The 24,529-nt window shown below is 40.0% G+C and overlaps 1 protein-coding gene across 13 annotated transcripts in view; it reads right to left on the bottom strand.

Moving 5' to 3' along the window:
* The window catches only part of UNC80 (unc-80 homolog, NALCN channel complex subunit), a 122,470-nt gene that overhangs the window by 60,912 nt on the left and 37,029 nt on the right, over positions 1-24,529 (bottom strand). For 5 of the 13 annotated variants that reach the window (XM_030277990.4, XM_030277995.4, XM_030277991.4 and 2 more), the window contains exons 19-27: positions 23,380-23,594; positions 22,747-22,853; positions 22,094-22,253; positions 17,830-18,002; positions 11,916-12,128; positions 8,673-8,844; positions 7,013-7,146; positions 4,397-4,562; positions 723-926 (exon numbers count right to left, since the gene is read on the bottom strand). In XM_030277990.4, coding sequence (XP_030133850.3) covers positions 723-926; positions 4,397-4,562; positions 7,013-7,146; positions 8,673-8,844; positions 11,916-12,128; positions 17,830-18,002; positions 22,094-22,253; positions 22,747-22,853; positions 23,380-23,594 — 1,544 coding nt within the window. The remainder of the gene's footprint in view (positions 1-722; positions 927-4,396; positions 4,563-7,012; positions 7,147-8,672; positions 8,845-11,915; positions 12,129-17,829; positions 18,003-22,093; positions 22,254-22,746; positions 22,854-23,379; positions 23,595-24,529) is intronic. The other 8 variants (XM_030277997.4, XM_030277998.4, XM_030278000.4 and 5 more) reach the window with 6 other exon arrangements.

Below are 24,529 nucleotides of genomic sequence, written 5' to 3'. Positions count from 1 at the left end.
ATTTAACTGTGCTGGAGATTTCACAGAGTAGGATGCACATCTTGTTTCCGTAAGATAAATGTACGGACATGCATCTTTTAAATACTCAGGAAAGCAGCTGTAGACCACAAAAATAAATGTATGTGCCAGTATGTAGAAATATAGTATGCAGCATGTGAATGTTATGTTCTGCATATAGGAATACATGTTCTACATGTCACTCGACATGCATATGACATCATATCCAATGGAGAATATGAAGTACATGCCTAAATATATATGTGTTTATTTATATATATATATTTATATATATATTTATATATTTATATATATATATATACATATAGCCAATCTGTTGCTATGCACAATAAAATATCATATAAAATATCATATATACATATCACTTCATGTATTCATGATATCCTGTGATTTAGGGGTGTGTGTAGATACACAGGTGCATGTGCTCCCTACAGACAGCAAGCGTTCAGCTGGCAGGCCAGCATTCTAAGAGCTCATGCTCCAACACGGTGCTGAACTGACAATCATGGAGCTGACACTGCACCCAGGACTTGTGCCGTGCTCCTCCCAGGCCCTAGTCCAGGCAGCCCCTGAAGAGAGCTCTAGATTTTTCCTAGCCTGCAGAGGTGGGGATCTCTCGTCATTTCTAGCTCTGCTGCAATCGCATCAAGAGTTTAAGGTCCTTCCTACTGTCCCCTCCCTTTCCACCCACTCATCTAAGTTACCTATATCAGTGACAGTGTCCCTGCTGTGGGACAGCTGCAGCTCCTCATTCTCAGACTCTGAGTCCTGCCGTGATAACTTGGTGCTCTTTAGGCTGCCGGCCCGGCGAATGCTGGAAAGGGAACCCCCCTTCTTCACCCGGAAACTGCGGGTTCCTTTAATCTGGAGCAAGCGGGAGCCTCCTATCCTGATCTTCCTGCTGGGAACTGTATTAAAAGAATAAAAGAGGACTTTTTTCCCCTTAATTTTTCCCCATTTAAAAGAGAAAGAGATCTTGGCCCTCCCCGCCCTCCCAACCCTTTGCTGCCAGCCTGTATTGCAGTATCTTGTGCCGAGGAATATGGGGTCAGAGGCTCCCTCCAAAGCCAACGCCAATGCAGCTCGATCAATCAGGGAGTAAAGATGCCTCACAAAAATGTGTTCAACACCTCATATTCTGGAGATCTGGTACATCACCTCAGATGTACAGGCCTTGTCTGTATTTGGAATTAGCCCTTTTTCAACCACCAGCAAGCAGACTAATCTGCGCTAACAGAAACCCAAAGCATGGACAAGAAAATCCTACAATTCACACCAATTTGAATCAATTCCTGCCAGGAAGCAGGATATGCCCAATGGATGTAAATTGCAGTTTTCTTTGCCAGTCCTTAGAGTTTGCATTAGTGCAGCATCACCTCTTGCTATGGATAGCTGGCTGAATCCCAAGCATGAACAAGGCACCTCGAACAAACCTATTTTCCCATGGGCTTGGGTTCTGTAAACCTCACTGAGCTCTGTGGTAGGATCAATGATTTATTTATACAGCATGTGTGACTGCAAGAGGGAAGTCTGCTCCATGAGGCTAGCACGCAAGACTTCTTTGAAGGAAGGTTTGTATAAATCCGTGTCTCTGCATGTTACTCTTCATCATTAGAATGCTTTAGAGGAAACAGAAGCACGTAGATCTTCTCCTTCAGACAAATCAGCAGCTTTCAGGCATTGACAACATCCATTGACACTCTGCATTTTTGATGAGCACAGACATGGAATGGTTCAATGTTTAAAGCACCAACTGTTTGCACTTTCATTCTCCTCTTAGTTCAAAGGCAGTACATGGCAGTATGTCAGTCCAAATGTTGCAACACTCAGTCATTTTACTGCAGATCTAACCAGGCAAGGCCACGTGTGATCAATTACCTTTGGTGTGTGGTTAGGAATGAACAGCACAGAGCTTTTTGAATACTATGGGTAAGCAAAATATTTAAATAGAATTGTATTTTGGCTTCAGGATAAAGCAAATACACCTTTACTCCTGAGATTGCCCCCAGCTCCTCCAGAATGGAATTCCCATTTCCAGTGACTAGTATCCTGGTCAAAGACAGCTGGATATGTTTCAGGAGCTACCCCTCAGTCCTCACAAATCAATTGGCAAACTACTGCTGAGTGACCAAAGAATCTCCTTCCAAGTGACCATGCTAAGTTCCTTAGCAATCGCTACTGCTTGAATAATGTTCACATCAGCTCCACAAACCCCAAACTGCTTAAGCACATGTAACTACATTTCATGAAGTCTGCAGAGTCCCATTTTTGCACCCAAAGAGTGGTCATCTGAGAGCCTGCATCTACCTAGCTGTAGTGTCTGTATTTCAGACCTACCTGGAGCAGATTCTATACAGTAAACCCGTGGCTTTTGGTTAGCTGCTAAGCCATGCCTGGGGGGAGCAATGAGAGCAAAGTTTTTAACACTCCAGAAAAATGAAGGGAAACATATTAGTACTCATCAAAGAGTTTGAGATAAATAAACCTCTCACTGCAGGCAAGAAAAATTTAGTTACATTCACACAACAACATTTTCTTATCTAGAAAAGTGTAGATTATGAAAGATGCCTCTACATCTGCAGGGTTTGGCCCAGGTGGATTCCCAGAAGAATATGCTGTGGCCAAAGAAAAGAACATAATTATTGTAATTTTAAAATATAACATTACCTTGCATTTATTAAGCTTTTAATATACTGGAATTACATTTTTGCTAAGGTATATTAGGATTCAACCTTCCTACTGCAGTCACTTTCCCTGTATCTAAAATGCAGTAAAGAGGCAGATTTAGTAAAGGATAACTATGTGACAGCTTAGGGAAAAGACAAAATGTAAAGAAAACTCAAAACCACAGGGAAATGTAGTTTAATGGAGAAAAGGGTGCAGAAAGTCAATACTATCTTTGCAAAAATACATTACACCTATAGCACAGTAACATGCAAAGGAAAAGCTAAGCCAGCATCGTCTCTAAGAAAAAGAGGATAGTTAGAGACTTTCCACCAGCATTTTCCAGCAGGACTGCCTGCTTGAAGGTATTCTCCCACTCAGGTAATGTCCCAGAGGGCAAGACTGTTCCTTGAAAAGCTTAAAAATGGTTTCAAGCAATTGTTACAACTATCCTCAAAAAAAATGCCAACCCCAATCCAAACTTTCTCATCTAAATAGGCAGAGACCTTGTACCCCACACATCTTAAGACTATCAGACAGATCAAAAGGCTGTGTGTTTTTCTGGGCTGCCAATATGTCAAGAGTAGACAAAATGAGGCTGAACATCAATTTATCCAGCTCACCTTTCGTAGGTGGGTCTGCACAGCAATAACTGGCCCACTAGACACATAGTTTTGGGGAAAGTGTTACACCACACAAGAATTGGAAGCATTTCTAGTATTTTCTCCAGTAATTATGGCAAGGTCACAGCTGAAAACAACACAAACTTTATCCAAAGCCTGTAGAAGTCAATAAAAGCTCCTCCAAACCATTAATAGATTTTACAGTTCTGACAGGAAAACCAGTCACAGACCCCACTGTAGTGAAACAATTATTAAACATCTATCCTTTTCAAGCAATCATCAAAATTATCATTCAAATCCCTGCACCTGTAAATTACTACTACAAGACAGAATGTAAATAGTTCTAGGAGACTTGTTAGAAGGTGATCTAGAGGTATCTGGCAGTTTAATCTCTAATTGCAAATACTCACAATGACTATATTGTATTGCAACACTTGTACCATCAGATAGAATGTGAGTCTTGCATGAGATGGCTCAAAAAATGGAAACGATCTGCTATTCTCAGCAAACACAGTGAGCTTGAAGTCTGCTTGTACAGTATAGAGTATGTTGGTAACATCAATCTGCTAGCCATCAAAAGCCACACAGTGTATTTTTCATGTGGTAGCAAAGAATTCAAGAGACCAATCACACTAATTTGTTGTGATGCCATGACTTCCAAACCCGTACAGGTTTTCCACAGAGAAAGACCAATCTTCCCTTCTATCTGTGATTTCCCCAAAGTTAAAAACTGATCAGAAAAAAAAACAAACACCACTTTTGATCTTTATTTTTACAATGAATCAAATAGTGATGCTTCTTCTCTCAGCATCCTACTAAGAGACAGTTTCAAACAAGGCTTCCTCCTTTTTAGCAATTGTGCAAAGCTTTTGATCAATTTCAGTCATAGCACTGTTTTATAAAATTTAACATCTTTGCTTCTCACATTCATTATACTGAACCCTGAAGGCCAAAAGCGTCTCGGAAATGATTTAAAGCCACGTGACTCCATGGCTGCCTGCTTTTTAACACAGTCTATGCAAATGAAAACACAAAATCAAGCGCCACTTCACAAGCCCTGAGAATACAAAAGCCTTATTGTTCTGACAAACCTTTTTTCTCCTCGAAGCCAGCCTCAGATTTGAGGGTGTGGCTGCTGCTGTGTAGGGAATCCTTTGAATCTTCATTTTCATCCAGAACCCCAGCAAAGCTGATCTTTCTCTCATACCTGTGTCGGTCCATCTCAGGATCCAGACGCAGCCTGCAGCTCTCCAGATCCTGTAGCAGAATGGAGACCACACAGATGTGCCAGCAGTATGAGCTCCCACTGCAACTAGAGAAGCTTCACAGAATTCATAGAATGACCAGGTTGGAAGAGTCCTTCAAGATCAGGAGTCCAACCTATGCCCCAACACCTCAACTAAGCCATGGCACCCAGTGCCACATCCAGTCTTTGTTTAAACACATCCAAGGATGGTGACTCCACCACCTCCCTGGGCAGACCACTCCAGTACTTTATCATTCTTTCTGTAAAAAATTTTTTTCTAATATCCAACCTCTAGTTCCCTTGATGTAGCTTGAGACTGTGTCCTCTGGTTCTGTCAGTGCTGCCTGGAGAAATAGACCAACACCACCTGGCCACAACCACCTTTCAGGGAGTAGAGAGTGATAGGGTCACCTCTGAGTCTCCTTTTCTCCAGGCTAAACACTCCCAATTCTTCAGGAAGAACTGCTTCAGATGGGGTACATTAATCACACCTAAGCCAACTGCTCTTTAACCTTGCAGCAGGCTGAGCCACCTGCCAGGATGGAAGGGCTACCAATCACAGAATTATTGGGATTGGAAGGGACCTCTGGAGATCGTCCAGTCCAACCCCCCTGCCAAGTCAGGGTCACTCAGAGCAGGTGACACAAGAATACATCCAGGTGGCTTTGGAATGTCTCCAGCTGTGAGCAATATGAGCTTGTATCTGCTCCATGATCAGTAAAAGGCTTTGGGTTAAACTTCAGTCAGGACCGTGGCCCTGACTCAGCCCACAGCCTTGGCAAGTCTGCCTGCTCTCTTGGTAGTCAAACTAGCTCACCAAAGCTAGTTCAGTTGCAAATGTTTCACTTCTTCAGGGCTTCCAAGGCTGTGCTCCTATCTATGGAACAGACTATCTATGCCTACAAATACCAATGGAAGTGAGATTTGCTCTACTGAAATTCCAGCTATATGGCTCATAACATTATGTACCTGATCTTGGAAAGGAAGCATCACTCCAAAACCACAGATTTAATATTTTAATCTGGATTATTGTTGCTTCTTTTTTTTTCCTCTGTACAAAGTTAGAAGCAACAGTCTATGGCCATTTTTTCTTACAGACTCTTGCATAATGTGCCCCTGAGGTTTCTTTCACTTACAGCTCACAGAATAATTCCTCCTCCTTGTCTTCTATACACAAGTCTAGAAAGCAATTAACCAGTTGCATTTCTAGCTCACATAAAAGCACTAATTTCTGTTGACCTCCATTATCCAATGTATTCTTAGTTCCAAGCCTAACTACTTAATTATATGAATTCTAAACCATGGTATTATCCTGCTTGTGGATGCAGTTATTTATTATGCTGTAATATCACCAGTGTGTTTAAGGAGGACTTTGCTGAATTTGTTGCTTTTTAAAATTGTCCTTCTTGCATACCTTGGGGCTGAGCCACTTCATCAGAGGTCATCTACAGCCTTTGGATTCGTTTTCAGAACCTAATTACAACACTATCCAGATAAATTGGCCTGTCAAGCATAATTGCCATGACTAAAATCTGATCAGTCATTAACAGAAATCAGGACTAAAATAGTAGGGTTAAATACTTCATGGAAATTTAACTTCTCTTTTTTTTTTTTTTTTTTTTTTTTTTATAATTTTTATCCTGATTTCTCAAAGAAATTTGGCTTAAAAGCTGAGACCATGTCAGCCATTCAATTCTCATCCCATTCCACGCTAACCACCCCTGAAGCTGAGGGTCACAGTCAACTCAGCTTGTCAACAGATGACTGTGTGCATTTGTTTTTGAAACAACAGGCTAAAGGCAATGTTAAACCACAGTATTAGACATAAGAAAATCCACACAAGAATGAATCACTAAAAATCAGTCTTCATGTGTTCTGCTATTCACAGCATTAGTTCTGCTATTCACAGCATTAGTTGTCACCTAACTGGTTGTTTAGCTTACTGTTTATGCCAAGATTTGCCTGTTCATTTGAGTCTCATGGAGATTTTTTTTCTTTCTTTGCTTCTTTGTCCCCAAGCTCTTTCCTTTCTTCCCATTCTCCCTGCAGTTCTCTGGGTCTGACCCAAACCAATCTGCAGCTTTAAAGTTCTGGCAAATTCTCTGCAAACCATTCTGCTCCTTTCCCCAACTGCCTTGTTCCAATCTCTGGCCACTGCTCAAAAGAGAGTGAGCATTTCAGCTTGTCACTTTCTAAAGTCTACCTCCCACACTTGCCAAGTCCCCCACTCCTTACTTCCTCAGAAACTTTGGAAACTTCTTTTAAATTCCAGCAGCACATGTTGTGCTTCCATGGTCTTACCTCTTAACCAACCCATCTCATGTACCCTGATCATCTACGCAATGGTTCCTTTCTCCCTGCAGAGATCCACTGGAGTTTTTACCCCACTCTACCTCTCCTCAGAGCCTGGAATCTGTGATTCTGTGGACAAAGCCCTCTCCAGTGTGTGTGGCCCACTTACCACAAGAGGCTCGGTCCGTGGTCTGGGCATGTAGGGAAAGGTCTCTCGAAGGAATGTGGTTATCTCCAGGAGAAGCTGGCAGGCTGCCATTTTTAGTGCAAAAGGACAACAACACTTGGTAGGATTCACAGTGCCTAGGAAAGAATATTTCTGTCATGAACAAGGAGTTAATACAAGATCTGGAACCAAGAGGTGATGGACATTGTCACATATGGTGCACGATGCAAGCTGCACTGAAAAGCAGAAAGCCCCACACTTCTGTGCTACTTTTCCTACACTAAAAGATACAGAATCAATCAAATAACAAACCATGTATTTACCAGCACATGAAGTAATACTAACATTTATATTACATTGATATAATCAATATTTATATTACATTATATTTTATAATAATATTATATTGTATTAGATTTTATAATATATTAATTATATATTATATTGTATTACCTATTATATTAGACTGCATTATATTGAAGTAACACAATAGTTAACTACAGTATATATTATAGTATATTATATTGAAGTACCTACTAAACTAACAATAAGATTATGACATTTTGTATACATATCATTTAAGGCTAATAAAGTTTAAGAAGTAGATACCCTTCTTTTCCTTTTCAGTTTTGCATTCAGTCAAATCTTTTGCAGTTGTGGAAAAGAACCACTTTCAAATATCTCAATTATCTCAAAATAATGTAGTTATGACTAGCTGTTAAAGAGATACTTTTCCTATTATTATTAATTCCTACCCTGATAACTGGAAAAGATAGCCTCCTTTGAAGTCAGGCTTCTGTAATTGTGCAAGCAATCCAGGTGCTATATCACTGCCCAAAGTGGGCCTTTATGCAGTGCTAAGAACAAATCCAGAACCACAGGAAGAGAAAGCAGAAGATAAACACTACATCCAACAGGGAACAACAGTACAGGCAGTCAAACGCCAGAAAATTACAGCACATATCTATACACAAATGGTGTCTAAAGAGCACACAATGCTTGTTACCACCTTCACCTACAGCTACAACAAGATGTGTTTTGAGAATTTATTTTGGCTCACAGCATTTGCTGTAACTTGCATGTCCATACAGACATCCAGAATCAGTGATCTGTCACAGCTCTTCCACCCTCATGTACACACAGGCACAAATGTATGTGGTTTCATCATCTTGTTGTTATACAGATTTTTAATGATGCTTTTTTTTTTTTATTATTTCTGCCTGAAATCAAGCACTATACTGAAATCAAGATTTAAAAGCCTTTAGCAGAGCTGTGCCAATTCACATCAGGCGAGCTGACCCTTCAAGGTCCAGAAACAGAAAAGTGGCCAATCTTTAACAAACATTTTGGCAGCAGTAACTGTGAAGAATGGAGTCTGAGCCACTTTTGACACTCAGGTGACAGCAAGGCTCAAGAAATAAATTATGACCTTGCTTACAACTGCAGTTTCTGTGTACAGGAATTGCAAGTCACTTCCTGTTTTCCCTTCCCTTTTTCATCCAAGTCTTTCAGTACTGTTACACATCTGTCACGTTTTACACCCAGGCACAAAAAGAACAGGGGAGGAAGCTGGGGTGAAAGTGAGGGACTGGGAAATACAGCTGGGTGGCAAGAAAATGAAAAGAGAAAAAATATTAAGTGCTCCTAAAGCAGAGGTTCTTACAAGCGGGGGTTCTTGTAGTAAAGGGAGTCTCCTTACTGTCATCTAAAAAGTCTTCTTCCTCATCCTCCTTTCTCAGGCGCCTCTTGGTCTCCTCATCATAAATGAGGCCAAGCAGGTTGGCAGGACTCTCACTCTCAGCGTGGCATAGCTCATTGAGGCGGACACCAATTGCCTGCAGATGGAGAAAGAGAAGCACAGCAGGTGAGAATTTCAGCCCAACCAGAACACCCTGGCTTTATTTTTACTGTCTAAAGGGGAGAAAGGGATGACAGAAGACTAATTGCTATCAAAACAATAACTTATTTCCCCCTTTTTTCAACAAAAATTTGAAATGTGTCAAATTTGAGGATGAAAACTTTCAGTAAATTTAGTTAAACAATAAACCCCTCCAAACAGGCAGAAGGAGATTAGGTCATTGTGAAGTATTAATTTCTTCCACTTTTCTTTGTTCCTTTGATATATTTAGTTCAAATTTTTGCTAAGTCTTTCTGCTGAGAATGTAGGTCTTCTGCTCAACAGCCCTCATGGTGTCGTCAGCAAACTCCAGGTAAAGGTGTGTTAGCAAGGAGATTGCTTTCCTGCTAGGATGCTTGAGAGCTCTTAAGAACTGTCTTGATTTTCTTTGCCACACACACATGAGCACAGATAAGTATGTGAAATTTTATCCTGTGAGATCATCACTTTGTGAGGGAAGATATGTTTTAAATTACAGACTTTTCAGCAGCGCTATTCATTTGGCCTTTTTGAGTATAGGATAGTTTTAGGCAAAGATACTAAGGAGGTTTTCTAAATATTTTACAAGTCAGAACTGATGGTCATGCCAGCACTACACAATTTTCCTGCCATGGCTGAAGTGACACAGAAATACATAAATGGTCATTTATTATAACTGTTCTTGCTATTAAACTCTTCCTCTGAAACCCAGCAACAGGGGAAAGGGTAGACACTGCTATATAGAGAGAATAAGGTGATATTGTTGTGGTTTGCATGCTGACACAAAACTGTCAATCTCAGCTATCTCTGAGCCTGTACATTCCTAAAGGAACTGCACACATCTCAATTTTTTGCCTTTCATATTTCAGGCATTTAAAGGGAGAAATGTTCTGCATGCTTGTCCATAAAACAGTAATTTATCACATATTTATGCTGTGTATCCCACCCTAATGTTAAGGGTTAATGTTAACACCCTAATGTTAAAGCAGTAAGATGTAATCCCACAGCTTTCCATTTAATGAGCACTGAATTCCTGACATGTGTTTTCTCTATTTTTGGTTTTCTAGCAAACAGAGAAGCAAAACCAAAGGTCCTCTCAACAGAAGCAGTCAAAGGAAGTGACAGACTAACCTGACCAGAATTAGATTTAACATTGCATTATTTCAAAAGACAGCAGAACATATCAAGTCTTTTGATTCAAAAGGCTCATCCCTGCTATGGGCAGTCCAAGTCTCACCTCCTGTGGAAAGGGTTCACCACTGTGATTCTCTGATGGTATTAGGGAGGCTGTGGGTAAATAAATTCTTCTGGCCTTCAGTGAGAAGAATTAGAGATAAGAGTAAACAGCAAGAAAACTTGCAGGAAAAGGAAAAAAATCCACACTCTAAAACTACTCTCCAAATCTTATCCTGCCTTGTGGACAGTAAATGTAAGGATTTTCCCTTCTGAAATGCTCCTAAACAGCAGCAAACACAGACTAATCTTAGAATGGAGAATATGTCCAAATAAGTCTTATGATGCTATTAAAGTTAAGGGGAAGACAATTATGCTAAATTGCCTATGATCAGATTTCCCTGTCTCCTTTCTTATGACCTTGAATCACACGGTAATACTTTTGACATTATGAAAAAAAAAACCTTCCTGGACTTTTTCCAGGTGAGGTATATCAGTTACTAAAAATGATAGCTGAGGGGGAAATCTAACTGGCTTCTAATAGTTACTGTCTTTCTTGTTTTCTTTTTTTTTTTTTAGAGTCTGAGAAAAGGGAATGTCTAGAAGCATAGCATCTACAAACAGAGATGGATAATTCTAGCTCTCTGAAAGCATACAAAAATTCAATGACTATGTAATCCTATGCGCTCCACTTAAAAGGAAAAGGAGTCAGGCTAAGGCAGTGACTCCATGGACTAGAGAAGCCAACACCTTCACCCTATTTACTTTTTCATGGGACTTTGGCATTTGTGCTGTTATGAAGATAATCTCCTGTGTTTGAGACTTTTCCAGAGAGTAGGATGACCAGGCAGCATTTTCTGAGTTAGCTTTAGGAATGGAAGGAGGAGATCTGCAAAGATACTGAGCTCAGGTTCTAAGACCCAAGTTGGATTCTCCCCCTGGACCGTTCTGTGGTGGGAATGTATTGATATGGTCAGCTTTATTTCGAGGCTCCTTACAATGTGCTCCACTGACAAACACATGTTGGTTTAACCTACAAGAATTCAAGTCAGCAAGGCAGAACATGATTTTTAAATTTCCATAAGCATTGGATTTTATGTCTTCTTTTTCTGGGGGGGATGGGAATCAAGGTGCTCACTGTAAAAACCACCGGTTTTTAGAAGATGTGAGAAGCACAAAGCTCACTTCCAGAAAGACATCTGAAACCAGTCAAAGGAACTTCTCCCACTATTTTGAATTGTGAGAAATGAACTGTATACATGTCAGATGTTCAGCAATTATATCCTAGGGGCTTTACAAGGAAATTGCATGTGCCATTCACAGGGGCAGATAAGAAAATTGCCTCCTTCCTGCATGGTAAGAGATCTCAATCAAATAAAACTTGAAAGATTCAAGTGTCAAAACAAAAAGAGACATTTCTTTACATGATTCATAGTAGCTCTGTAGAACTCCTTGCCAAAAAATTATAAGTGCTAACAGTCTGTATGGGTGCAAAGAGAAACCCATTACTAAATATACAGCTCCACACCTAGTTCAAGGAGCCCTAGGCTAAATATATCTCGAAGTAAGAAAAATATAAAGTAGTATCACAGCCCACATTTTCCCTCTTCCTTAGCCATTCACATATGAAAAGTGCTGGAAAAAGGAGAATGGACTAAACAGATCCTTGGGGAGAACATGTCTTAGCAAAGTCACTTCCCTTAAGAGAAGGGGGGATCCTGGCAGGCTGTGAAGTGCAGGTTGGAATGAAGGCTTCTGAATCCCCATCCTACAGGGACTGAAATCCTCTATAGGATACAATTACCTTTATATTTTGCTGTATTTTTTAATGTAAGCAGAAGAGAAACCAACACTTACATCTCCCCACTGGTAGAAGAGCTTAGCTGCATTCCACTGCAGCTTCTGGTTCCTTTTGTTGCCCACAATAGGAGAACGGCCACGGGACAGGCCTTTCTTAGTAATGTTCACATGGTGGCCCTTCATCCACTCAGGCCAGTTGCCACGATTGCAGCGGTGGACAAAGCGCGCGCACTCAAGGAACAGGGCTGCTCGTGCCACCACAGGAGCTTCCTGAAATGTTTGCAAAAAAAATCACCTTAAAAACAAAAAACACCTTGGAGAAGCTCCCCAAATATTAGAATATTCTGTGCTTTAAAAATTGCTTTGCAAGCTTGTCAAGGAGTCACACGGTACGAGCAATGTCTCCATAAAAAGCTGGCAGCAGAGTCTCTCTGCATAAGTCTCACCTCTTGAGCTACTAAAAGCAAGCTCATAAACACTGAGCAGTCTTGCTCAGTCCAAACACTGGAGGGGCAGAAAGAAACATAATATAAACTTTGAAATACAAATATTTATTACACCCCTCTGTAATGCTCTCCTTCAGAACCCACCTAACTGCAAAAGCAGAAGCGTGCATCTCGCACTGTTACTGCACAAACAATTCAGGTTTTAGCTTCACCTTTGCTACTGAGGTTGCAAATATTGCAGCAGCAAATGACACCGTGGCCACACAAATCCTAGCATTTGTCACTTTAGGTTCTGCTTCTGAATCTTAGGGATGAAAGCATAAATGGAGGCTTGTTAAAACTAGGAAAAGCACTATTTTTCAGTTATAATTAATATCTGTGGAGACAGAAATACATTACTCTGGTGTAAGTCAACAAAATGTCACTGGCCAAATTTCAATTGCCTTAGCAAGTGTCAGGCACTTCAATACTGAAATAACAACACGTAGCTGAGTTTTGAAAGGACTGACTCATTTCCAGAGGAAAATCATCCTGTCCCTGCCTTAGAAAAAAATCACTTTAGTGGGAGAAATTATATTGAATGTATCTTAGCTTGTATTAAATCATCCAGCAGGACAAGTGTTAGACCAATAAAGAATGCTTCTGAAACTTCCTGAAATGTTCAAAAAACAGACACAGTAATTTTGTTTCGTAAAGGGTAGCTTAGACTCAGGAGTAGCTTTTTATCCCAGCAGTCTAAACTGCCAAAATAACATCCTTACAGACATGGAAAGAGGACTAAAAAGCTAATGGTTCTACTAATTTCCATTTAATTTTCCCCTTTCTTCCTGCAACTTCCACAACCAAAACTCCTGGAATCAACAATTTATAAAACTAAGAATACAGCAATGCCTACAGTTTACCAGCTGGCTTTACAAAGTTCACTAACAGCAATTTCACAGAGTACAAACACATTACACACTTTTAGATGCTGACAGCTCTAATGAAATAATTCAAGCAGATCAGCAGCTACTTATAAAGAAGGGCTTGTCAAATGTGGTCTATAAATACTAGACAGCCCCCGAAAACCTGTAAGATGATGTGTTGAAGATTAATAAATAAAACGTCCAAGAGTGTTTTAATCAAAAATTGAAACCAAAAAATTTTGGATCAATGCTCCTAAAGCTTGATTTAAGAAATTACTAACACAACATCCATTTGCAGCTTTTGCTCACATTTTACAAACATTGGGGAAAAAAAAAAAACAAAACAAAAGCTGTTTTCTTGAATAGGAGGATTTAAGCTGACATGATGTTCTGATGAAGAAAGCAGAAATCTGAATTAATCTGAATGCAGACAGTCACTACCCAGAAACAAAACAAGTATCTAGCACTGGAAAAACATTACAAACTGCTACTGGTTGATCACATGCAACACAGAATAGTTGAGGATTTTATTCTTTTATTCTCACAAAGTAAAACCTTAACCATGGAGACCTATGTGAAGAGATAAAGCCCCAGCCTTAGTCTACTACTGGTTTAGTTCACTAGCAATGAAGTCAAAGTTTCTTAGCATACTGGAATCCTGTAAAGAAACATGTTGTAAACATGATGAAAGCACACAACTACAACAGTTAAAGGAGGATGTAGGATGGGGGGCAAAGGGGAGGAGCAGGATTAATTAAAAATCACTATATTATTTTAAAAACTACTGCAAAGACCTCCGGTATGAAGGACTTTCTGAACATGATAGGGCACAGGCTCCCTGTGATTGCTTACCTGAGGCTCTGAGAAACCTGAAGCAGCAGCAGCAAGAGAAAGATGAAGATGTGACAGAATGAACAGAGATGGATTCACACAACAGAGAAACACATCACAAATGGAGAGAAATTAATCAGGCAGGTGATTTGCAGCTGAAAAGAACACAAGTTACCGTGGTCACTGTCAAAACCTGACACAGCAGCAATACTCTTACAAATCTGTCCATGCCTATGGAACTGTTCACAAGTCCAGTTTTAACATTAGACCTACTATATTGTTTTGCACCTTGAAAATTGCTCTTGTACTGTATAAATTTACATTAATTAACCAGTTTATTAACAATTCAAATCATCTCAGTGAATTTTTTCAAGAGATACCCTGGTTTGTTCTAAAGAGCAAATGACCTGGGTGAAAGGAACCAAATACATAATGGATTTGGAATTTCAAAGCACTGCATTACTGTTCATGTAAACCTGATTCTGCGGTTTTATTACTAGAGTACTTATGTCCAGTTTTATTTCCAAGAACAGTGACTTTTATGACACTAATCAACCAGTGGTAATTTTCCTTGAGTCCCTTCTTTAAGTTCACATGGCACTTTGAGCAAAAATTGATTTTTGTCTCTGTTCTCTTCAAAACAGAAAAGAAAGGCACATACTTTTAACTGATGCCAAGGTAAATTTGAATAAAAGGTGCTGACTGGGTGGCTCTGCTTTGTCTAAATTAAAGTGAGTCTGACATAAAATTTGTCTTAGCAGGTACATGAAGACAGGTTGCAAGTAATTTATTAATCAGTGTCTTGGAGAATTGCCTGTTTCAATTAGTTCATACCTCTCTGATTATATCTACAAAATGGTCAAGTACAATCCATGACATAGTTCCTTGGTTTTGCTCCCAGTCTTTTACTCTGGGACCTGTTTGTAGCAATCTCTGACTTCCTTCCCAAGCATAAGCACTTCTACAGAGAAATATTTCTGCCATGGAAACAGGGACATGAGAACACAGTCTGCCTAAGACACAGGGGGACATGGAGTCAGGACATTGACAAGTATTCTTGCAGTATAGACTTTGCTTCTACTGTCCCAGTACTTTGTAGGTCATCTCAAATACAATCCTTCCAGAAAACAGTACAACTATCATACTTCAACAAGGATAAAAGATTTACATGTTACAACAAATAAGCTCATACATCTTATTGGAAAAATGTAATGCTGGCAGGTGTTCACACACTGTTATATTGGTCAAAGAAAAGCTGGCCATTTACAGCAGTCTAATTAGGATACTTCAGGTAACATAGTAACACAATCCTAGAGAGCAGTTTATTGGAACCCTCAACAGGAACATAAGCATAGACTGAAAAATCCAAAAGTAAATAAATTTGACTATTGCAAAGTCTGGATTTAAGCTGGGGACATAAAGATGAAGCTCTCTGCAATGTATCGATTATCACTGAATGTTTGCACAGCCATATATTGATTGTAGTTTACAAAATTTAGTCAATTATCGATGCTGCTTCTAGGAAAATATGTTAACTGCATAGCTACTAAACCTAAGGCAACACTCATTTTAATACACAAACAAATTATAAGCTCCATAAGGATGCATCATTTGTTTCACTGTTCTAATTTCTTTAAACAAGCATCCAGGCTGATCAAAGATTTCAAAGTTGTTATAAGAATAGAATTTTGCAAACCTGCATAAAAAAGCATGTTCAGAAAAATTATGGAAGAAATGGAACTGTTTGCCTTTCATTTTCTAAAGGTTGCCTTAGCAACTAGGCTGGATAAAATGACTTAAGAAGCTTTTCATTTGCATCATACCTGATTCAAACTATTACTTCAAAAGTCTGAAAACAGAAGTTAAAACACCCATTTTAGGTGTACTCTGCTGACATACAGTGTGGGAATTTTCCATTGCCATTAGCCAATACAGTGAGATGACAGGCTGTCATCTTTTAAAATATACACTGCATGTGACTGCCGAACTTCTATATATCTCCCATACTTTGTAGACAAAATTCCAACTCAACAGGCACTTGGAGACTCCCAAGGCTATAATTAGAACAAGGCTTCCTTCATCTTTAGCTGAAGACCTTTTAGAAATTCTAATACCAAAATTGTCTCTCAGTGGAATGGAGAGACAGTTACATTTCAGTTTGTAAAAGTCAGCTCTGAAGTCAGACATCATTAAACACTTCACTCTGACTGGTAGTTTCCAGCTGACTTCATGCATGGGCACAGAGTAAGCTGGTCTGTGCTTAGGCATTTGGGAAATTTTAAAATTAAGTAAGACATTTACAGGCAATAGGGACATAATTGCCAAACCCCATTTTATAATCTGATTTATCAGAACACAGAGTAGTGCATCTTCAGAGGCTCCTGGTGACAAACTTGCTAGGAATGAGCTCTTTCCTGCCCATACACCTCACACCTTACTAATTGCGTTAGTTTAGAATTTGCAAGGGGGTGGCAGACTGGAAGCCTTGAACACCGAAGTTGGGTTGCAAGCCACCTTATTGGAGCTTGCTGAGCTCACTGCAACCCTGACTGCTAAGAGACACCAGGTTGGCTACTCTGTCAGCCACTGCATCCACAGCTTCCATCCAGAGGAGCAACAAACTCTGGCAGGAGGTGTGGGAAACAGTGAATGTAACCTGTGTTTTTTGGAAGATGGATGAGGTGCACTCAAACAGTAGAGCTAGATGGGAACTGACAACAACAGCAACTCCAGACCAGCATTAATGCAGACGTGCTTGAATGTGCAGACCAAGTGGGCAAGGTTAAGATGAAGATACAGAGGAGTGGTGCACAGAGCATAACATCCCTACAGCCATGGAGCAGGCAGTGCAGCAAAGGTCAGGGCACAGCGCTAGCAGGAAGGCAGAGTCCATGGGCCTGAGACCTCCAGCAGTGAGCAAAAAAACTGAATTTGAGCACAAATGGCACAGCAATCACACAGGTGAGAGGTGGGGTGTGGGAAGAAAAGGGATAGAGAGCATGTGGATGCCTTGAGAGCAGTGCTTTTAATCTTTTTTCAACTTGCACACAGCCAAACACTTATGGAAGGAAGTAAAAAGCAGCATGCAGAGAAATTGCTAATATTTGGCTGGTTTTTCATAGCTGTATTTGTCACACTCTTTGCTTGTCACATAAACACCTCACAGAGCCCCACTGGCTCATGAATCACAGGGTGAAGGCCACAGCTTTAGAAATTGGAGGGATTGTTAAAAAACACAACTGCAAGGATAAGAAGGAAGGAGATACAGAATATCAGGAAGAAGGGACTGAATTGAGTAGCTTCTTTGATTTGCACTGGCAAATCATCAATATCCACACTTAAAAGCACACACACTCTGATATAATTATTTTTCCACTGACTGACGCTGGTGACTAATAGTTCAGTGTTGCCTAATGTACTTATAACTCTGTCAGAACTTGAGAGTGGAATTCCTGCACTTCTCCAAGTAGTTATCCAATCTTCAATCCTTATTCTGTAGACTGAGCAGAAACAGAGTGTCTGTGAGAGAAGTACAAAGACAACAATACAAGCTTTGCACTAGCAATCATGTAGTTATGGGGAGCCATGTAATTAAAAAAGGATCCATTTTGTCTGCAAACCTGTCCACTCACAGATGCTAAAGCTCCAGCTAATACCACCAGCAGCAGCTGGCATTGCTGTGATGCTTTACACCGTGTCTGTGGGGCACAAAGAGCATTAGTGAATGACAGTGGACCACCACATATGCACATGCTCTCAGCAGGAAACAACAGACCAATAATGACTTACAAGGTCTAGGGCTGCTGCCAAAATGGAGGCATCAGGGATAGTGCCTGGTTCACAGCAGTTCAGCAGAAACTGAAAGCGCTTCATGCCTTGGCGGATTGCTCCCAGGTTCACAACATTCTTGGATTTTCCCCCTTCTTGTTTGGAGGTCAAGTGATCATCAAAGCTATGGCAACCTAAAGAGGTAGAGAGTACAGAGGGGATGCAGGGAGGGGTAGAGAGAAGGGAACACAGTCTCTCACCAGTAAAAAATGGGGAACAAAAATCTTGATGAGTACAATCTTAGTGTAAATCCCGTTCTCTCCTTGTGTTATCTTGAAGATAACAGGTTCATTTTTACACTATTTGTGTCTTCAATGAAGCAGACATGCAACTAGTCAAATTCTGGCATTGATCATATCAATTATCTGCCCAGAACAGCTCCACCATGCTCAGTGTGGAAGCCCAGGATCTACTCCAACACAGGTGAACGAGGATGTTGTCCTCCTCCCCACCTCTTTAACACAGATCATCTTGCTCACAGTCTTTTTTTCCTTACTTCTCTACTACCTTTAAGTTTAAAATGCAGCATGCATAACCCTTATCCCTCATGGATCAATTTAGTAATATATCATCCACTAGGACAGAAAAATCAGTAGTGAATGTGTAGTCTATGTGGAAATCAAGCAGTTTTTTCAGACATACACTTGCAATTACCACAAGAGTAAAGAGGGAAGTGAGACTGGGCTCAACTCCTAGATACCATCATTCCAGCCTCTCTCCCTTGAAGGCTCTTGTACGCTTTGGGATGGAAAAGAGTTCAGTTCAAAAATGAAGATGGCATCCCACCTTGGGGACAATTTTAAACTCTATGTATAGCATTCACATATAAATCAACTAATCCAAATTAGCACTTCTGGTGCAGAAGATCATTATGCAGTTGGCAATGATAGAATTGAGAGAATGGTAGAAAGACAGAGATTAGAAATAAGGAAAGCTGTTTCAAGGCCAAAGTGTTTGGTCAAAAAAAGGATAGTCAGTTTCTGGGCTTTTTGTCTTTGCCCACAATACTCTCCCTGTTTAGATCTGAAAGTAGAAAAGTTTACAGAACACTAAAGGATAAAGCACTGAAGAAGAGAACACTTGAGTGGAGAATTCAGAATTGGTTTTAAACATAGGTTATTTGAAAGACAAGAGTAAAACCATTAGCTCTACAGGACCTTTTGTCTACTTCAGGAAAGAAGAACTGAAACTCAAAGTTCTTTGGGGTGTGCACTCCCTAGAATTACTTAGAAAGCATTTATGTGCCACAAAATAAGTCACAACAGACAACAATACAGCTCTTCACTTTTCCCTTGAAGACAGAGGTATATCAAATTTCAAGACACTTCTTTACAAATTCCTTGTCTTTTTTTTTTCCTCCAGTGAAACTGTACCTAGTTACCAGCAAAAAAAATGTTCCTATGTTGGGAAAATATTCCATTGAAAGGGATCAAACAAAGTAGAAAGAACAAGTAGAACACTTACACATGTGAGCAGTCACAAACATCCTTCCCAGCCCTCCTGTTTCCTTATAGCTGTTATACCTTATCTGAGCCCTCCTGCTATGACTGCCATAACACTAATTCATTTGAGGTACAAACAAATGTTCCCTATTCAGGGCCCTGTTAAGCCTGTGCTGTATGAGATAGAGAACAGAAACTTGGCTAAGGCATGCCCCTAACCCACACTATACAGAGCTAGCAGAGCTTTTGTCCACCTGAGCTCAGTGGCATATCTTGCATTTTGTTGAAGCTTTACAAGCCAATTCTTCAGAGGCAGCTGGTGACTGTCTCTTGTTATGTTCACCCTGGAGTAGCCTTGCTGTGATCAGGGCAGCTCTCACTGACATAATTCATGTGACTCAGGCCTCCAGAAGACCTTGCCTGAAGAGCAGAGACCATTTCCTAACGCGGGAGGACACATCAGCTCCTGCCCCACAGTTGCTCCCTCTGTGACCATGAGCTCATCCTTCTGAGCAAGCCTGAGCTGCTGTGCCTTGAACACCCTGATAGCTTCTGTGGTCACTCACAGCATCTTCAGTAAGTGCCCAAAGGAACATTATGAGTCTGACATAAAAGCACTATAACTCTATACGTGTCTATGTGCTCTTAGTATAGGTAAAAAGAGGTATAGGTAAATATTTATTTACTTTAAAATAAATATTTTTACACATGAATGTGTAAATATATATGTGTAGATCTATGTATACATATGCACACATACAGATACACACACATATGTATGCTTACATACATCTATAACACAGAATTTTCAGTGGTCTACATGATAAATCACAATGAAGATTACAGTTCATAAATGATGTCACAAATTGTTCTATGTTCTATAATTTTTTTTATGTAATTTATTTCTCCTTCATCCATTACCTCTTAAATTTTGTCTACTGTTAAAAACCCCAAAAACACAAGAGGAAACACTGCATGGAAAAAACATGAGCAAAGTAATAGCATATTGCCATGAATGACAAAAATGAGAAGGCAGAGAGAAGTTCCAATGTAATGCTTTAGGATCAGATCTTGAGGGATTTAACAGTATCTGCCATTAAAAGACTTTTATTCTCTCCTCATTAAGCACAGAAAAATTGATCTGTGTGGAAGAGAGGGAAGCACTGGAGATGTGAAGGCGCGGTGTACTGTACTGTTCCACTGGGTTAAAAACTGTCCTGCCCTGAACAGGTCTCACACTCATGTCACTGTGCACATGGAAGCACAGACATACACGGGGTAGATACAACTATTTTTGCTCAAGCTACATGGCTTTTGAGTGTCAGAGACCCTTGTAGATACAGTGATACAGCTTCCTTAACTGTAACACTTTGCCTCATAAACTTTTATTACTCTTGTATGAGCAAGATTTTAAAAAATAATTTTCTACAGCAAAAAATGAGGGCCATCTCACAGGTGCACTGCAGAAACAGCTGTGGCAGTCTGTAAAGTTCTCACTGCCCTTCAGCCATTTTTAACCTTTTTTAAAATATGGTGGAAGTATTTCGCACAAATCAGTGGATGAAGAAATTAATTTCTTCCATTGCCAGGGAATTCCACCAGACTACAACAACAGCAACCTCACAAAGGTTGCTGTTGTTGTAGTCTGATAGCATTCTCAAAAAAGGAACAATACTTTTCATCTAGGAGCTAACTTAAAGGCACCACCATTCACCAATGGCAGATAATGACCAGTTTAGAGTGGCAAGGTATGCTTATATTTTGCAATTATCACTTGCCTTAAAAATGCCTTACATTCATTACACTGCAGGCCTGGGACAGGTGATGGCAAAATACACACAATGCAATGTCAAAGTGTAATGTCAGAAGAAAATCAAACATAATGCCAGAAAATGTAGCATATTGCAAAACTACAGAAATCATGCTAAAAAGTAAAATTGACTCCTTTTTGTGTGTTTTTGGGAATCTGGTTGTGTTGACTTAAAAAAAAGTAATAGAACTTCAAGATACAAAGTTATCCCCCTGACAAGAAGGATGAGCTTTGAGCTGACAACATGAGCATGTCAATGACTACATGATATCTTAAACCAGATTATACCATGACCTTGTATTATTCATAAAGGCACTTTTCAGACATTGCTGACTTTGAAATACATAACAATTTAGAAAATACACTTCAGTGGAAAGGAAAAGGTATGTTTTTATTAATATGTTGTGTGCTAAAGAAAAGGGATAGCATCCCTAACAAATGGTATGCAGAGACTAGACATGCAAACACAGAAGAAAAGAGATAATTACAACAAGGTTTGTGTAGAGTTTTCCATTTCTGTGCTGATATTTGCTAAAACTGTCGAATAGTTACAAATTGGAAAAACAAAACTGAACAAAAAAACTGATGAAATTGTTGTATTGGACAACAGAAGATTTAGACACCTGATTTTGAACTGAAGAAGAACTTTGAAGCAAGTATTAATTTTTCAAGTGTATTGACCAAATTTGATTTGATTTTAAAAGCCCAAATGTTGTATTGTATAATTTATTTAGATAGTCTGATTTTTTTTAGAAAAAAAAATTACCAGAGCTTTTTTCTAAATCAAAACAAAAGAAAGAAGGAAGGGAAAGAAAACAGTTACAAAGACTAAAATATTAGAGAAGGCTACAATGGAGACAAAAACCATGGAGAAAGCAGGAAAAAAGGGAAAGGGGTAAAATACAGAAATAAATATATTTTTTAAAAATGATAAAAAGAAAGCAAAAAGGAGACGAGAACCCTGATTTCTAACCATCTTTTTCTTCTGTGTGATGGAGCTTGGATGGGTGTCTTCGGCAGGTGCGCCATTTACCAAGACGCTTGAAGAAATTCTCCTCTTCATCTCGCCCGTTGTCCAGGCCTGCTCCTGGCCCCCCTCCTTCTGACAGCTTCACTGCGCTGGTAAACTTCACCTGTGCAGGGACAGAGGGGCTGGTCAGCCTGGGCCAGAGCAGGGGATCTTGGTTAGACACTCATTGGTTAGGTACAAACATCTACAGAAGGGCTGTGAGGGTCACCAGAGTAACACAGCTGGGTCTGGGCACAGATTTACATACGCTGAAGTACTTCATCTTTTAAGCTTTCTGCTTAAAGAATTGGTCTTTCTTGAGAGGCTGTGGAAGGACAAAAAAGGAAGGAGAAGTGTGACCAAAAATTAAAGCTTAAATGTGGTGACAGAGCCTGCACTTCCCTCTCAATGCAGGAGAGCAGACTGACCAGTACAGTGTAAGTTTAACCTCATCTTCACCATGAGGTACAGAAGTCCAGTGTCAAATTCCCATGGCTCTACTCTGGAGACTGCTGTGACAGTCTTGTTAGCTGCAAAGTCCATATTGAATAATGGCAGCTAAGACCAGCCAGATCCTGCCTTTTTAAGCTCTCTGTAATGCAGCCTGACACATTTACCTTGGAGCTCTGCCTGATGAAGGAGAGACGGTCGACAGAGCTGATATCCAGGAGATCTTCCACTCCATCAGCCAGGCCAGAGAGGGAGGAGCGCTTCAGCCAATTCCCTGTTACAGAATGAGCCACTCAGTACAAATCTAAACATTCTTTCTAGAAGAATCTATTTTTTAGCAACTGCAATATATTTCTCCACAGTGGCCACACTAAGGTGTGGGAATATAAGAGAAAAGCGTAAGGTAACATTTTCATGTAACGTGTATTAACTACCATGCAAGGCCAGGTCCTGGAAATTGTAACTGATATATTCTCTGTCAAACAAATGTTATTTTGGAATATTTCTCCTCTACAGACAGGAACAGTAACTGTGAGATTACAGTACTAGCCTGCTACTTTGGGGGAAAAGTTTCAATAATCTATTTTGACAAAAATATTCCCTGGTATCTTTGGCAAATTGCTTACATTTCCTGTTGCCTCAGTTCCACGTCTGCAAAATGAAGCAAGCATCAAATCAGAGCTTCTTTTGGGAGAACATACAGACAATAAGGAACTGTGCTGCAGTATTTCTTAAGACAGCTATATCTAGCTGTATTTCTCTGCACATGCAATATGTATATAGAATAGAAAGAGACATACATTTACCTATGGGAAGTTTGAGTTTCTTTCGAAGGGAGATCCGTCGGGAGCGAGAGCGGGAGCGCCTGTCTGTGGTGGTTCCAGAGTGAGCAGTGGTGCACTCGGATGTGTCCTGCTCAGATTGACTGCTGGTATCACTTGCTGCACTTTGTGACTTAAACATCTTCCTCCAGAAGTCCTTGCGTCCCAGATTGGCCCCTTGGATTTGCTCATCACTGGAACAGAAGGTATGCAGAGCCTGAGCTGCATTTCAGTGAAGTTTGAGTGCTCAGGGAAATGAGACCTCCTTTCTGCAGCCCCCTCCTAACCTCTCTATTGCTTGAGGTTGCTTCATTTTGAATTCCAAATATACTGTTCTTAGAGGGACATAAGCTTGACGATACACTCAGTGTTGTTCAAGACATAAAATAATCGTCTTTTCTACCCTTAGGCGCTTGTCCACTGAGGCAGAACACCATCCCCCCTCTACCACAGAAAGCTTATCTGCTCTGTCCATCAGCTAGTGCACATGGGTGAGATAACCCAGGCCAGAAAGGGAGTGATCTCTGGTTATTATCAGACCCCCAGATGATAATGAACATCCCCCACCTCGAGAGCAAGATGTAAAGGGATGAGTGAGCAATCATTAACTGAGAGACAGTTGACAACTATAAAAGATACACAAGTTTCTATGAAGGCAGAAATCTCATACACACTCCCTGGAAACCTGTAGGGCCCCTTTCCCAAGCTTGGATGCATCTTGGTGGTTACTTCTCAAGAAATTGAGAGCAAAAGATTTTTTTATATATGCCCCATCAGAAACTGGATGGTAAGATACATTGACTCCTAATATAAACTATTTATTCCCTAGCTGTAATATAGGTACCTTATTATTATAGTGCCCCAAATTATTCATCTACTAGTTATTTTGTTTATCCTGTGTAGTAAGTAATCTGTTAAAGTCTTATGACAGTTAAATTTTGTGTCTATTAAATAAATCATTCATTTTGTAAGAGATCTAATTGGTCATTATTAAGAATCTGAGGAGTGAGAGTGATCTGGGGTGCAGGCTGACCCTAAAGAGTTACTGCCAGAAATCTGAGTCAAAGGCAGGACTTGTTTAAGCTCTCTTCTCCATTCATAACATCCATTGAACAAGTCATACGAATAT

The sequence above is a fragment of the Taeniopygia guttata genome, chromosome 7 (genome assembly GCF_048771995.1).
Source record: "Taeniopygia guttata chromosome 7, bTaeGut7.mat, whole genome shotgun sequence".
Lineage (NCBI taxonomy): Eukaryota > Metazoa > Chordata > Aves > Passeriformes > Estrildidae > Taeniopygia > Taeniopygia guttata.
This window is presented reverse-complemented; position numbering and strand designations above follow the sequence as displayed.